The 15,549-nt window shown below is 40.6% G+C and overlaps 3 protein-coding genes across 6 annotated transcripts; 1 reads left to right on the forward strand and 2 right to left on the reverse strand.

The window, feature by feature from the left end:
- Positions 1–1,858: 1,858 nt before the first annotated feature.
- Positions 1,859–5,688, reverse strand: LOC112178604 (carbon catabolite repressor protein 4 homolog 5). Of its 4 annotated transcripts, none has more exons than XM_024316763.2 (13): positions 5,323–5,688; positions 5,012–5,175; positions 4,847–4,912; positions 4,707–4,759; positions 4,341–4,422; positions 3,923–3,966; positions 3,735–3,822; positions 3,535–3,627; positions 3,386–3,418; positions 3,081–3,284; positions 2,702–2,787; positions 2,533–2,617; positions 1,859–2,196 (listed from the first exon to the last, which is right to left on the reverse strand). In XM_024316763.2, exons 1-13 carry the CDS (start codon positions 5,564–5,566, stop codon positions 2,143–2,145), a joined length of 1,296 nt encoding a protein of 431 aa, XP_024172531.1. In that variant the 5' UTR covers positions 5,567–5,688; the 3' UTR covers positions 1,859–2,142. The 4 variants fall into 4 exon arrangements, with proteins under 4 accessions (XP_024172531.1, XP_040367722.1, XP_040367723.1 ...); XM_040511788.1 differs by having other exon boundaries at positions 3,735–3,834; XM_040511789.1 differs by lacking the exon at positions 5,323–5,688 and having other exon boundaries at positions 3,735–3,834; positions 4,858–4,912; positions 5,012–5,153.
- A 1,740-nt stretch (positions 5,689–7,428) lies between these two features.
- LOC112180225 (lysM domain-containing GPI-anchored protein 1) lies at positions 7,429–9,527 on the forward strand. The gene is made up of 5 exons (XM_024318746.2): positions 7,429–8,190; positions 8,467–8,581; positions 8,673–8,834; positions 9,018–9,049; positions 9,131–9,527. The coding sequence occupies exons 1-5, from the start codon at positions 7,533–7,535 to the stop codon at positions 9,358–9,360; spliced, it is 1,197 nt and encodes a 398-aa protein (XP_024174514.1). The 5' UTR covers positions 7,429–7,532; the 3' UTR covers positions 9,361–9,527.
- A 921-nt stretch (positions 9,528–10,448) lies between these two features.
- Positions 10,449–11,570, reverse strand: LOC112177298 (F-box/LRR-repeat protein 4). The gene has a single exon (XM_024315599.1). It carries the CDS (start codon positions 11,568–11,570, stop codon positions 10,449–10,451), a length of 1,122 nt encoding a protein of 373 aa, XP_024171367.1.
- Positions 11,571–15,549: the final 3,979 nt, after the last annotated feature.

Raw genomic sequence — 15,549 nt, forward strand, 5'->3', positions numbered from 1 at the left:
AAAAAAAAAAAAAAAAAACAAAGCCCCTATACATGAAGGTCGAAGGGTCAACAAAAACTCAACCCTTGCCTCTCGGCCCTCTCTTCTTCCTCTCCCCACAACATCCTCGCTGCTTCAAGAAGAAAACCCTCGCATCGATGATGCCGCCGGCGAAGATCATCAGGTTTATATCTCAGACTTTTTAGTTCCTCCAGTTAAGCACACACACGGAACCACATGGTAGCAAAAATGGCTGTAGACACCAAAAGCAAATCAGGGAAAATTTCTGTGCTCAGCCACCATTTACTTGGCCTAATCCTCAACTACGTCCCCAACAAAGACGATAGAAAATCGTTCTCCGAGGTTTGCAAGCAATGGCTTTAGAGTCGAAGGTCTAAACCGGTCATCACTCCGGTTTGCTTTGACGAACCGGAAATTCCCCTAGCTGCGTTGACTAGGTTCCCAAACTTGGTCCACTTCGAAACATGGAAGCTTATGACCGACACCGACCTCGAGTTCATAGCCCAAACCTGTCCGCAAATCGAGGTCATCGAGGTCACCAACTATGGTTCACACTTCCTTGGGCGTAAAGGTCTATGGGTGGGTGTCCCAGACTGTCCAAGGTTTCACTTTTCGGAAATAGAATTGGCAACTCTGCGGTTTTTGCTCTTTGGAATTTAGATGTAATTGCTTCATCTCCGATCCAGTACTCAGAGCAATTGGGTCGGCAACTTATATTACGACTCTGGAGTTTACGAGCTGTTGCAACATTGCTGATCTCGGTTTGGGATTTTTGGCAAATGGGTGTGTCTCTAAAAAGTAAAACCCTCAAGAGATTGGTGCTTGAGGAAATCAAAGGGATCACTGATACTGGGGTTGACCTTTTGCCCAAAATGTGTAGCTTGGAGCAACTCAATGTGTCTTCCTGTTTGTCAAACTATTGGCCACAACTGAAGATCACTGACATTGGAGGTGTGGCGATCCTCTGCGATTCAGACCCTCAAAGAATTGAGACTGTGTCTTGAGCGCATCTCAGACGCCACCATTGTTGCTCTTGCTGAGAATTGCATCAACTTGGAGATATTTGATTTAAACGGTTGTCATGAGGTGAGGGGAGATGGCATTCGTGCATTTTCAAGTCACAAGTGCTTGAAACGCCTTGTATTGCTCGGTATGGGGGATTTTGATCTTTCAGATGTGGAAAGCATAGCGCTTGGATGCCCGTTATTGGAGTCTGTTGTTGTGGATTTGAGCTTGAGGCTGGATCCAGCTTGGAGCACTGAATTGCTGCATGACCGCACTAAAAGTGTCATCAAGTTTTCTCAAGTTAGTTATTGATGGACTGAGTTACTGAGCTAGTCTTGCCTAGAGTTCAGTTTGCTAATGTTTATGTGTTAGTAACTTGCTAGTAAAGCGCAAGGATCCCTTTTGGAATAGTTGACGAATTTCAGATGAGTTTTTGTCTGTCTTATGCTTTGTCTAATTGTAGTTGTTTCTGTATGAAATGGATCATCTTCTATGTGTATCACATTTTGTGAAACTTGCTCTTAATGGGTGAGTCTCTGAGTTGCTTGGTGAATGTTTGATTATCATCATTATTTAGTTTCATTTTCAGTTGCTTTGCTTGCAAGTTTGAGCATTTTGCCTGAAACTAAAAGTGTTCTAGTTTTTCAGCAACGGGAAGTTTTCTGTGCAACTGCTTTCCGAAGAAAAGTTACCCAGAATTTAAATTCTCTGAAGCTCAGTAATCATCATCAATAGGTGCTGAAAAGTGGAATTGGGGATTTATGGATTTGGTGCAAGACTATCTCAACTAAATGAAATGAGGGTATAACCAAGTCAGCACACCATATGGAAAAGGATCACATATGGAAAAGGATGGCTAACCACAAGCTTCTAATCAGAGTAATTTTTGAAATTGATTATACAACAGTCATGTTTATACAATAATGATACAACCATAATGTCAAGAACATTCCCTTCCCCAATAAATACTACCGTTACTAATTCCTGAACATAATTCATACTACCGTTTCATAATAATCTCGAAAAGCTGGGTATCTTAAGATGGGGTCAGAGCTTTCAGCGGACCAAAACCTTTAAAATGTAAGACGCCAGGCTAAGGCTTAAACTGAAAATGGTAGTAGTCAAGGCCTACTGCTGTCATCTACGGAAAGCCAGTTCACATACAAGAGCAAGATGATCGCTCCCACATCTCTGCCAAGAAAAACTGAACTTGAGAAATGCACAACGAATGCAGTATAGAGAAAATCAAGGGTACATGTCAATTTTTCTTAGAATACTTTCTCTGGGCCCATTTGGCTTATCAAACCAAGTTTTCAGGCCAAGGTTTTTACTATGAGTAGTTAAGTAAACAGTTCACTTTCTTCTTTAACCAAAGAAGAAGTTTATATATCTACAACTGAATTCCTTTAGAGCAGCACTTGACAATGATTTAGCGTCTTCATTGAAATGTTTTAATTTAATTAAATTTAACTATTACTCCAGTCTATGTGACTGATGATGCACAAAAGAATTGGTGACAGGTGGTACCTTGCTGGGGAGTCCTCCCATTCCTTTTAAAGTGTCGATGGGTAACGTTTCAAGAACTCTGACCGGAACAAGCTCCTCCGTATGCCTGTCACCCGATGATTTCAGCAAACAGAAGCATTTATTATATGTAAACAGTAAAAACTGTGCATTTTCAAGTTCAATGAAATACCATATATAATCAACAGTTCCCAAAAACTTGGAGTGGTATGATGTTGCCAAGGGTTCTCCACACCTATCTCTTGTTCTGCGACTACCCTGCAGAAAACAGCATAGAGCATGAGACAAATAAGGTATATATTTCGAATAAAATAACTCCCAATCCAAAGTCACAACTTTGCTGGAATTTTTCTAAGATCAGATGATTACAATTGTGTCATACACTCATACTCATGCCTAATTGCAAGCATTTGTTATCCATCTGGTGGAATAAGATATAACACATTACCAAGCACAATCAAGTGCTTGGAAATTTAGTTTCTATGAAGATGTATGAGTTGGAATTCTGAAGCTCGAATAAATGCAATAGTAGAGAAGAGCTAAGGTCTTACAGGTACTCCAAGATATGCACTGCCAAGCTTTAGATGGTGTTGGAGATGAGTGACTTCTTCACAGCCCGTTGCAAGCCTTACTTCTTCCGCACTCCATCTATAAAAGAATGGCTTTCCATACCTGTTATACGTGAAGGTTCTGTACTGCGATTCAAATTCAATCTGTCCTGAGACACGTCTGCGGTCATGTCGTTGGATGTCTAACTGCAACAAAACTCCAGCAACAATTGCAAAATGAAACTAGCACAGCAGAGAAAAAAAGAAAGAAAAAAGGTAATAATAAAGAGGAGGGGGCCCAGACTCACCTGAGATGAAGCTAGAAACTGGTAAATAGGACTCTGAGCATTTGACATAAAAGAAAAGGTAAGGTATAAGATGATAATGAGGTATAAATAGTATATGAAGCATCTCAATCAAACCAATAAAATAAATGATATCATCATTGTGATCTCACCTGTGGAGTGCTATTTAGATCCCCAGCAATTATAACAGGGATAGATCCCCACTCTAGTGATAGCTTGTAAGCTTTTTCAAGAAACAGTCGAACCTACACCATGGTTTACAACCAATGCTTAATGAATAATCATAGTTGAGGATATTACAAGCAATATTATTGCATAACCACAGTTAATTCAATATCGGATAAAAGAATACCTGCCCTAGCTTGATATCTCCACGGCTAGGGTTGAATAGGACATGTATATTCCCAATCACTAAGCTTCTACTTCGGGTACATGGCCTCCTATATGTATGAATATCAGTCATGGGAAAGACCACACCAATATGTGATGTTAACCACATTCAACAAAAATGATATGCAAACACAGACAAATAAAACTTACATTGATGTATCAGGAGGTACATCTGACTCTAATTGATCTTGCAACTAAGCCACAAGCGATTAAATTAGACAATACATTTGGAAGCATAAATGGCCTCGCACATCAAATGAAAATACACAAAACAGACGGGGTTCCTTGACATCCGCTCTTTCTGAGATGTCACCAGAAGTCACAGATCTAAAACAGCACAATGCCAAGTATAACTGGACTGATTGAATAAACATGTATTGAGTTCCAAAGGGTAAAAGGGGCCTAACAACAAAGATGTGCATACTCAATAGAATATGCTACTTGACAGGGATGCTACACAAGTACATAAACAAACAGTATTAACACAATGGCTCATCAACGTGCATTTTCAACTTAAGGATAGAATACATGAAACCCCCTATATGAAAATTAAAGTAAGTCCAAGTACCTTTAAAACACAAAATTGAGCAACATTATGACGAAGGCCAAAACTTTGGAACTCTATACTTTCTTGATGCAAAAGGCTAAACCTGCGTTCAAAATATGAGTTGGTTAAGAGCTGGAGATAGAAATTAATCAATAATATATTAAGAAATACTAACAGCCCCAACATGTGACTATAGTAAAAGCATGCCTGTATTGAACAAAAAACTAGATAGGCTACACAATCAATTTATAACCATCCATCGTGTTTCTTTAAGCCTAAAAGCCTGCCTCAAGTAACTGGAAAGCCAGGAGATTCAAGAATTCAAACATAGAAGTCAAATTGACATGGCTGGGACTTGCAATTTTCAAAGGTATCATGAAACCTTACATGTCCTGTTTCCAAAATATAGCACATCCATCACTTACTTCACCAGTGCGTGCCTGAAGATAATTAGTAATCAAAAATATGTGTCAATGTAGGAGGTATTTGATAAGTAATTACACAATAAAAAGGAATGTTGAAGCTACCTTGTACACACCTTCCAACCCATCTTTCCGGAACTTATGAGCTAAATCATCGAAACGATCGACCTCCTACCATCCATATACAAGTACAAGTAACATATGAAACCAATCCTATTGATAACAGTAGGCAAAAAAATAAGTAAAAACATTTTGATCCACAGTCTATACCTGAAAACATACAATGCTAGCATTGTAACTCTTGACCTCCTTTCGTATAAGCCTCCTGCGACGTTTCCACTTCATGTATCTGGGTGGCACATTATTATACATATCTGAGTGATTGGATGCATTTTCAACACCCAGAATGTTATAAGAAACAACCACAAACTTCTCTGCACAAAACACAGAAACAAACACATCCAACAGATTGATCATCACTAAGTTAAACTCCAAAACTTCAATAACATTAACACAGCCCACAATTCAAGTCGATCCTAAAGTAAATTTGCAAACTTTACAGTAAAGTTTCAAACTTTTACCTCCATAGGCAGAAGAAGTGGAAGAGTTGCAGACCCATTCCCGAGAGCTCTGTGTTTCTTTCTTGGGAGATGGACAAGACAAGAGTCGGAACCTATTTGAAGATGACGGGTCGGGTTGTCGGGTTAGCGGTTCGGTTTCGGACTCCACAGTTCTGCGCCTCCTTTTGTGAGGCTCAGGTTGTTCTGCTTCAGTGTTTAGTGAATGTTTGCGCTTGGGACGCAGTACGTTGATGGTTTCTTCCATTCTGATGGAACGTTTTTATGAGCGGTGGCGCGTCAAACGAACGCGCCACTTGAGTTACAAGGTACCCGAGGATGAGGGTGGCGGGTTGCTCCGAGGATCGGTTATCTGTGTCAACTGTGAAGAGAGGGTTTATAACGAAGTATAAAAACTAATGGGCTTGGCTTACAAAACTTCTTCTTTTCTTAGCAATTGCATAGCCCAACGAAGTTATTTTTTTCTTTTTTTGAATACTATTTTGAATTTAACTTCAAATTTCAAAAATAGTTTTGTAAATCCATGGGCAATTAGGAGAACAACACTGATATAAACCTCTGATTTGATTAAATAGAGTCAATACTGAATTTAATCTTAGAGTTTTATTAGATCATTACATATTGTATGACATTTTCAATTAAAAAAAAACCTACCGACATTTTAATTCAAGTTGTTAACTTAAGGGTTAATTGACCTCAGTTCAGAGAAAACTCTCTCTAGACCTAGCGCCGCGAGAGAGCACAAAAACCACCAGATAACTCCCTGTCCGGCGGCGGTCATGGATAGCGCTGGCTTCGGCCGCGTTGTCTTTGTGATTGCTACGGGATAGGCCTTCATTGCCCGGGGATGGTCAGGAGAGAAGATGGTTGTGATTTGTGGATTGGCAGGTTGGTTTTGACGGCAGACGTGGGCAGTTTTCTTGGCGTCCGTGGTGGTTTGCTGTGCAGGGACGGAGCGATCCAGTTGCGGAGTGATTCATGGGCGTCTGGCGACGGTGCAGCGGGTGGGGCTATGGGCTGGGCGCTACATGGCAGAAACTCAGGGTTTCAAGGCGATGCTGGCTTGTGGTTGAGCTTGACGACGCGGCTCACGCGGCTCGGGGCAAGGCTAGCCGTGGAGTGGCTGGTTCAGGACGGGTCTCGAGGGCAGTGCTGCACAGCCTTCTGCAGGCGTGGAGGAAGGATGGTCTGGGTTTGGTCAACCCTAGCTTGCTGGGCCATAGATTGGGTCTCTTCTCTTTGGGGCTGCCTTATTGGGCCTTCTATTTAGGCTGGTTTTTTTTTTAGCCCTAAGCCTAAATCTAGGATAGTAATTGTTTTACTTTCAATAAGTTCCTAATTTTTAGGGAGCTACACAATTTTGTGCCTCTAGCGAATCTTCTGGAGTAGTACCGATGGAAGATTCATGCTATTTTGATGTATTTAATGTCAAATGAGTGACCTAGTTCTATGTACCACTGTGGGTACTAACACAGCTTCTTGTCTGTCTATTGATGACAGCGGAATTGTATGTAAAGACCATTCTGATTTTCGATCAATATATTGGCTACTGTCTTTTTAAAAAAAAAATTCAAGTTGTTAACCCATTAACGAAAACAAATAAATACTCTCTTATCTAGATAAAAAAAAAATATTTCTACTCACGAGATGAGCACATGTTCAGATTTTTATTGTATAAAATTCTTTTAAGTAATTTTGCCTTCAACCTTATATGGAGTTTGTCAAGATCAAGACCACATAGACTGAAGTGAAAATGGTTTCAATGAAGGGACAAAAACTGAAATTTGGCAAGAAAGATAAAGATTTGGCTTAAGCCTATAGGCTATAGTCTATTCTCAAACACGTACCTAATTCTTATAAAAAAAAAACACATACCTAATTTATTTTTCCCATGATTATTTTAAGTAGCTACCAATTACCACCCATGGCGAAGACTTCAATGTTGCTCAATGGTCACACCAAGGGTCAAGACTCAAGAGTGGTTGGTCCAATTAATTAATGCCAGTCCCTCACTAGCTATTCACCATACTTCATCCCGGTCCTTCTATGTCTATATCACCAACGGCCTGTAAAAACTGTCATAAATTATGATTGCAATTCCCACCAACCCCAGTCCAAAATCATTGGAAATGTGGACAAAAAGATGAGATCTTGTTTGCTCCTACTCCTCCTCAGCACAAAGCCACAAACTAGCAAACCAGTACTTTTTCAAGATGAGAACCCAACTTCTTCTGCAACTTCCTTTTGTACTGATATTGATCTTCATTGTCTCCTCCAAACTAACACATGCCAAGTACACAATAGAACCATGCACCTCTTCAGACTCCTGCCCTTCTCTCCTCTCCTATGTTCTCCCTTGGGACTCAAAGCTCTCCGAGATCGCTTACCGCTTCCAGGTAAACGTTTTTGATATAATGGCAGCCAACTCCATCAACATCACAACATCATCAGTGGGGAACCAAATTTTCGGTGCTAGGTCTCAACTTAAAGTGCCCATTTCGTGTCCATGTGTGGATGGTATCAGGAGGGTTTTGTTATCCTACATGGTTCGAGCAGCTGATAGCTTGGATCTGATATCAGAAAGTTATGGCAGGCTTGTGAGTGGTGAACAACTTAGGACTCTGAATGGGATTAGTCCCAAGAATCCATTGACGAGCGGTCAAAGCATTTTGGTGCAGTTGCCATGTACTTGCTTTAACAATAGTAACAATGGGGTTACTTCAGTGTTTATGTCATATGTGGTGCAGAGTGGGGAGAGCTTGAGCAACATTGGAGTGGAGTTTGGGACAACAGTGATGGAGTTGGTCAACGTTAATGGGCTTGACCAACCAAGGGTTGACCCTGGAGACATATTGGCTATTCCAATTTCAGGTTAGACTGGTTACTACACTGGTAACAGTTCAATTTCCTGAGAGCTAAGAGCCCCATTTTTTTGGGGTCGTTGTCTCATTGAGAATGAGAAATTGTAGCAGAAAGGTAGTTTATGTTTGTAAGTCTTTCTGTCAAGATTGTCTAGCAGAAAGGTTAGTTACTAGTGTACAAAATGTAGGGTTAGTTACATTTTAACCATCGGAGTATAACGTGTTTTTCACTTTGAATCCCCTTGTGCGTAGTGTAAATAACTGATGTATGTATATAAATTTGCAGCATGTTCATCAGCAAATCTTAACTGGTACAATGAGAGCTTAATAGTTCCAAATGGTTCATATGCCTTAACTGCTAGCAATTGCATTAAGTGCATTTGTAGGCCAAGCACTCTCAAGTAAGTACATCTGTACATGTAATAAGGTGCTTCCGTTCTTTAATAGGCCAACAAAAGAAAAAAGTTTAACGAGTTGTTTGGTCATGATCAGCTTGCAGTGTTTCCCATCTGGGATTGTCAATGCATGCTCACATTTGCAATGCAAAGGATCTAATCTTTTCATTGGAGATGTTTCCATCAACCAAACAGCTACTGGTTGTAATATCAGCACCTGTGTGTATCGAGGCCACAATGGTGGCAAAATTTTCAGGGGGTAAGTCCAGAGTAAATCCTTTCTATCACCGATTATATAGTCTATACTACCACATCGCATGATTGTTTACTCTCGTCGAAAACCACATTCATGATAAGATTCACAAATTTATGGAGCAATCTAAATATCTAATCTACAATTAGAGAAATTCACCATGATGATCAGATGTTCTTTTCCTTGCAGCTTAGTAAATTCTTCTCATTCCCATTGCTCATGTAAGTACCAACTCCAGTAGTCAAATTTGCTTTCATTCCTGCATTTTGGTTCACTTGTAACCTTTGTCTCTATCTGTGCAGATGACGACTATTACAGCACAGTTTCACCGGTGGCATCTCCTAATAATCCTACAGTCCCGTTCATATCATTAGCTCCTTCACAATCACCATTTCCTAATCCAACTATTGGAGCAGGTGCCAACGCTCCTTCCAGTATACAAAATCCTAATAGTGCACGTAATAAGTATGGCAGATGGCTTACTCAAGCTCCATATTACAGTTTGTGGGTTGTCCTCTGCTTTTTCTTGTGATATAATGACGACTTCATAGTGTACTTTATCATCATGAAATGAAATCCCCAAATCTTTATTCATGTTCTGCAAATTAGAAGGCTCAATAGTCAATAATGTAATGCATATGGTTCAAAGTTCAAACCAACAAAGTTACTTTCAGGCAAATGGTATCAATTTTAGCCACATCGTCCTGAAATGGAGAAGTGGATCAATAAAGGTATCACTTTCGAATTTGACCACTCTTCTGGCATTCTCTTGCATCAATTTAAATCCCCTAGTTAAGGACTTGTCTAACAGAACAGGCTTCAATGACAAGCGTCCAATTGCCATGCATTCCACATCAGACTGAACAAAGTTGTTTGAAGCAAACAATGCAAGGAGCTTCAAGCATTTATGACTTGCAAATGCACGACTGCCAGCTCTGGTTACCCTTTGACAATACTCTAACACGTCCAGATCACTGAATGTCAATTTCTTGAGGTTTGAGCAGAAATTGCCACAAAAAATTGAAAAGTGTTCGAAACATCATATAACAAGTGTGTAACCAGAATGAGAAATTAAGTAAGGAATTAACTATACCATCAGAAAGACACAATCGTACGTAAAACAAAATATCTCTTCCCTACAAATACCAATGACAAAACAAGAGAATATATCTCCAAAAACAAATCCCTTAATCCGCATTGACAACCCTCCCCAACAACAGAATGAAACTCTACATTAGAAAAAATGGGAATTCCCTCAATCAACAACCGAGCAACGCTACTCGATCATCATACAGGTCCAAAAGAGAGATGAGAAATTTCACAGACTATCGTAAATGAACCAAACAATTAAAGACCAACCCTTTGACGCAGAGCAGCTGAAAATGAAAATAAATGATAATTATCAAACATTTATTAAGCAACCATATTCAATATCATAACAAACACTCACCCATTAACAAAGCTTTCAGATATATGATACACATAGAAGATGATCCATTTCATACAGAACCATAATTTAAACATAAAGATCATTCCTTGGCATCATCCATGCATGTAATCAAAAGCATAAGACAGACGCAGCCCGTGTAACTAATTCTCGCTGCTCTACATGTGAAGGACTCAATACCACGAGGTGGTGCTGAAACGGGGAAGAGGAAGATTATAGGAGCTTTTGAATTTAACCACTCTTCTAGTGTTCTCTTGCATCAATTCAAAACCCCTAGTTAACAAGTTGTCTGTAACAACAGACTCCAATGACGGGCATCCAAGCGCTATGCATTCCATATCAGATTGATACAAGCCGCTTAAACCAAACAATGCAAGGAGCTTCAAGCACTTATGACTTGAAAATGCACGAATGCCAGCTCCGGTTACCCTTTCACAATACTCTAAATCAAGTATTTCTATTTTGCTGCAATTCTTGGCAAGAGCGACCATGGTATGGTCTGACACGTCCACATCATTCAATCTCAATACCTTGAGGGTTTGAATTGCAGAAATTGCCACACCTCCAATATCAGTGATAAGAGGGCACCCCACAAGGACCAATTTCTTGATGGTTTTTGAGGTAGAACCATTTGCCAAAAACCCTAATCCTACATCAGTAATTTTATCACAAAATACCAATTCCAAGGCGCTAATGGAAGATGATCCAATTGCTCTAAGTGCTGGGTCAGATATTAGATCATTAAAACTCAGATACAAAGACTTCAAGTTATGTGCCGAGTGAAAAAGCGCATCAACTCCAGCATTCCCTACCACCTTGCTCCCACAAAACATAAGTCTGGATAATTTGGGACACCCATTTCCCAATGCTTGTAGACCTTTTGGCCCCAAATGACCATCATTTTGTAGATCATGCTTCTCACAGCTTACCATGAAGGTCTCGAGTTCGTGACAGGTTTTGGCTATGACCTCGAGGTGGGTATCGGTCTGCTGATACTTCCATGCTCTTTTATTTCTCTTTTTCTTTCGCGTGGTAAGCTCACGTGTTCTGAAATAAACTAAGTTTGGGAATCTAGTCATTAGACCCGGGGGTACGGATTGGCGAACCCAAAGTGATGTTCGGTTCAGACGTTCCACTCTTAACCACTGCTTGCAGACCAGCGAGAACGATTCTCTATCTCGTTTGTACGCAATTCTATCTCGTTTGTTCTTGATTTTGTTAAGGATTAGGAAAAGCAAATCGTCGTTCAGCATGGAACTAATGCTCCCTGATTTCTTTTTGGCACGTATAACCATCTCTCTCTGCTTTTTTTGGAACCACGAAGAACTGGAGGAACTAGAAACAATTTCAAAAATAACCCTGATGATCTTCACAACCGGCAGATTGGCAATGGACCGCTTTCAGCTACTCATCATCGAGCAAGATCTGGCGCGAGGTTACTTGGGGATCAAAAGACCGGTTAGGGTTTTGAATTTTTGATGTTTGAAACAAAAGTGGAATATCCGTTCGTTGTTCATGCCTTTTATTTTCTGCTTTTGGGCTTTTAAGACTTAACTGAAGTTAACTTTGACTTGGGCTTGAATAACCTTTTTTTTTCACTCTTAACTTTGCAGGCTTGCTAAGAGGCAAAAGACCGGGTAAATCGTTCTATTCCCAGTTGTATACTATCAACACGTCTTGTAAAAATTGTAAGAGAGAGACGTATAATTGTTGACTCCCGATTCTAATCCTTCTAGGATCATATACATTTAATTTCCAATAAAATTGCAAATTTAAGTAGCAAAAATCAACCACCGTCATAGTGGTTACTTCATGTTGTGCAAATTAGAATGCTAAATACTGTTAAAACCAACATTCTTATTTACAAGAAATAATTTTCAACTTCAATTGCTCTACTTTAAAGTATGAAATTGTAACTACAATACCACCTTTGTTTATCTTAACCTCTCTTCCACCCATTTAAGTGGATCAATCACTTATATATATTATTCTTTTTTGAAATATGAGCTCTCTCGGGAGATGTGCATAACAAGCAACAGCAGCAAGAACAGAGCAAAATCCAAGCTGTAATATCAATAACAAGCAGAGCATAGCATAGCAACAGCAGACCGCACAGTTGTTATAATAGCAGACAAATGACACATGAAAACTTGCACCGTAAAAACTAGGACGCCAAGAATAACAATGGTGTCCATAACAAGTACAAGCCAAGAAATAGCAGGAAGAAAGAAGTTGCAGCAGAAAGGCACAAGACAATAATGGAAGTAGGAAAAACCCAGTGGAGAAGAGAGTCTACAGAATGCATCTTGGCAAGTGCTCAAAGTTCATTACTGACAATGAAGAATTTTGAATTTTCCAGCTTTTTTCATAAAATATCATCTACATGTGCTCAAAGTTCATTACAGATCTTTTTCCCATTTGGAATAAGTTTGCAAAATCCGAAGCTACAACATGCATGGGTAAGTACGATCTCCTACCTAAATATCATAGAACATAAAAATCCAGCAACTACATTTAAGGATCATGAAACTGGACACTTAATAACTCCTCTAGTTTTGTCGTGCATCTTCCAAGTCGGATCAAACCACTTATGTGAATCCACCACAACAGAATCCAATGATGGGCATCCAGGCACTATCTGTTCCACATCAGAAAGACTGAAGTTGGTTAACCCTCGCAATTCAAGGGATTTCAAGCACTTATGACTTCAAAACGCACGAATGCCAGCTCCGGTTACCCTTTCACAACCCCCTAAATCAAGCATTTCCAAGTTGCGGCAATTCTGTGCAAGAGCGGCCATGGTAGGGTCCGACAGGTTCACATAATTCAATATCAATTCCCTGAGGGTTCGAATTGCAGAAATTCCCACACCTCCAATATCAGTGATTTGACTGACTTCTCCCTCATAAGACAATTTCAGGTGCTCCAAGCTACACATTTTGCCCAAAAGCTTGACCCCTGTATCAGTGATAAGAGGGCACCTCGCAAGGACCAATTTCTTGAGGGTTTTCGAGGTAGATCCATTCGCCAAAAAAGCCAATCCCTCATCAGTAACGTTATAACAACGTCTTAACTTTAAAATGCTGATGGAAGATGTGGAGCCAATTACTCTGAGGGCTTCGTCCGATATACAGCTGTTAATCAAAACCAGGACCTTGGACTTTAAGCCATTGCTTGCAGAGCTGGGAAAACGATTTTCTATCTTGTTTGTCCTTGACCTTGTTAACGACTAGGCCAAGTAAATCATCGCTCAACGATGGAAATATCCCAGTTTTAATTTCTTTTTGGTGTGCAAACACATCTTCCCCTAAATTCTTTGCTACTATAGCTAGTAGTATATGTGCTGAAATGAAACAAGGAAAAACCGGAGGACCAGGAAAAATGAGAAATGAACTTGCGGATCTTCGACGCCGGAAATGAAGGGGCCTGAACTACTCATCATCTAAGGCATTCTTCAAGGGATGATTGTTAGTCTCCGACTCCGAGCCTTGAGAATTCCTCGCAGCGAGGAAGAGAGGGGTGTAGGGTTTTAGCTGTTGTTGCTGGCAGTTGAAACTTGAAAGGGAGTGAGTGATGAGTGGGTCCAACAGTCTTTTGTTTCTAGATCTGCTTTTGGGCTTTCATTGGTATCTGGGCTTTGTTTTTGTAGGCCCGGTTTTTTATTTTAGACTTTTTACTGGACATTCTTGACAATGTGTTAACACTATTTTCTTTGTTGAAATTCCCCGTGTCATAATCGCAGCATTGGTAAAATGCTACCCAAAGCAAATTTATGATTTTCGTGATTTTTTGACTTCGAAAGATTGTGAAAAGGAAAAAACCCGAATCAACACTTCTAGAGTTGGTTCCCATGAAATTGAAAAAACACATGATATCTTCCGCTGTGCTTGTTAATGTGTACTATCTCACGGTAAAACAAGAGAGAAGCAACTAGGGTTTTGGAAAAGCACCGAAGAGGTTGTTGCCTGTCCGGCGGCGCCCCAGCGTCGATCGTAGGTCCAGGCCTCATCGATGAGTGGCGGGTGTTGCCAGACGGGATTATGGGGTCTTGGGGCTCCAGGTTTTGGTATCTGGTTCAACCTTCTTGGTCGTGTATGACGTTTCTTTCCTCTCAGGTGGCGGTGCAGGCGGGCAGGATGGCTGGTTGGCGATCGGCGTAGGGTCGGAGCAGGTGGTCAGAGGCTGGATCGTGGTGGCGGTTTTCCATGGATCGTACGGCGCTGATTCCCTCTCCGAGTTTGGTAGATCGGCGAAGAGTGCAAGGGTGTCGAACTTTCTGGCGGTTGGATGAAGCTGGGCGACAAGGCACGGCGAGATTCTCACTGATACTCGGTGTGGGCTCATCAAGATCTGGCTTTATGCCTGGATCTGGCCGACAAAAGGTGAGGTTTGTGTGGCTTGCTGCGTGGACGGAGTCTTTCCGGCGGGGCGAGTTCGACTGGACAAATCTATGGTGGTGGTCTACAGGAGGGTCAACTGAGCGGAGGAAGATGATTGTGGCGGCTGGTCTATGTTTTTGTTTAAAGTAGTTTTCTTGGTTAGGAGTTCGCTTAGGGTTTTGGTTATGTTTTTCTGGTTTTTAGCATGTCCCTACTCTGTTAAGCTAGGGTTGGGTCAAATTAAGGTGCCATGGATGTGGTGTTGTTCCTGGGGACGAATTGGTTTATTGTCGGTTTTATCTTATGGTCAATGTGCTGACGAGCGATCCTTGCACGTGGTCTGGCATCTTTGGGACACGGTGTGGAAGAGGGCGTTGGTTGTTGTTGCGGTTGTCTATGAGGTGGCATCGATATTCTCGGGATTCTCGGTAGCCCGAGGTGTTGGGCGGTATAGGTGGTTAGGGGTTGAGCTCTTTCGGCTCATGGAAGTCATTTATGATGATGGACCCGTAACTGGTTTAGGTTTTAGGGAGGAGAGTGGGGAATTCTTGTCCACCACCGGTTATTCCCGTGTTATGTAATTTGATTTCATTTTAATAAAGGATCTTATTCTCAAAAAAAAAAAACAAATAATTATACTTTTTTTTTTTAGAGTTAAGAGAGAAACAAACGCACAATTGTATAATCTCGATTCTAGCACTTCTGGAAAATTTGATAGCGCAAACACTACAATTGAAGAAATTCTTCACAATGCATTCGAATTCTTTTCTTTGCAATTAGTTGTCCGTCCGAGTTGCTTTCATTAAATGTTCAACTCTTATTAACTGTATATATGATGAATATTACAGAAAAGGCTATAGGAGGTATAAATTTTCTAATCCATGTACCCAAACTA

The sequence above is a fragment of the Rosa chinensis genome, chromosome 7 (genome assembly GCF_002994745.2).
Source record: "Rosa chinensis cultivar Old Blush chromosome 7, RchiOBHm-V2, whole genome shotgun sequence".
In the NCBI taxonomy this organism is placed as follows: Eukaryota; Viridiplantae; Streptophyta; class Magnoliopsida; order Rosales; family Rosaceae; genus Rosa; species Rosa chinensis.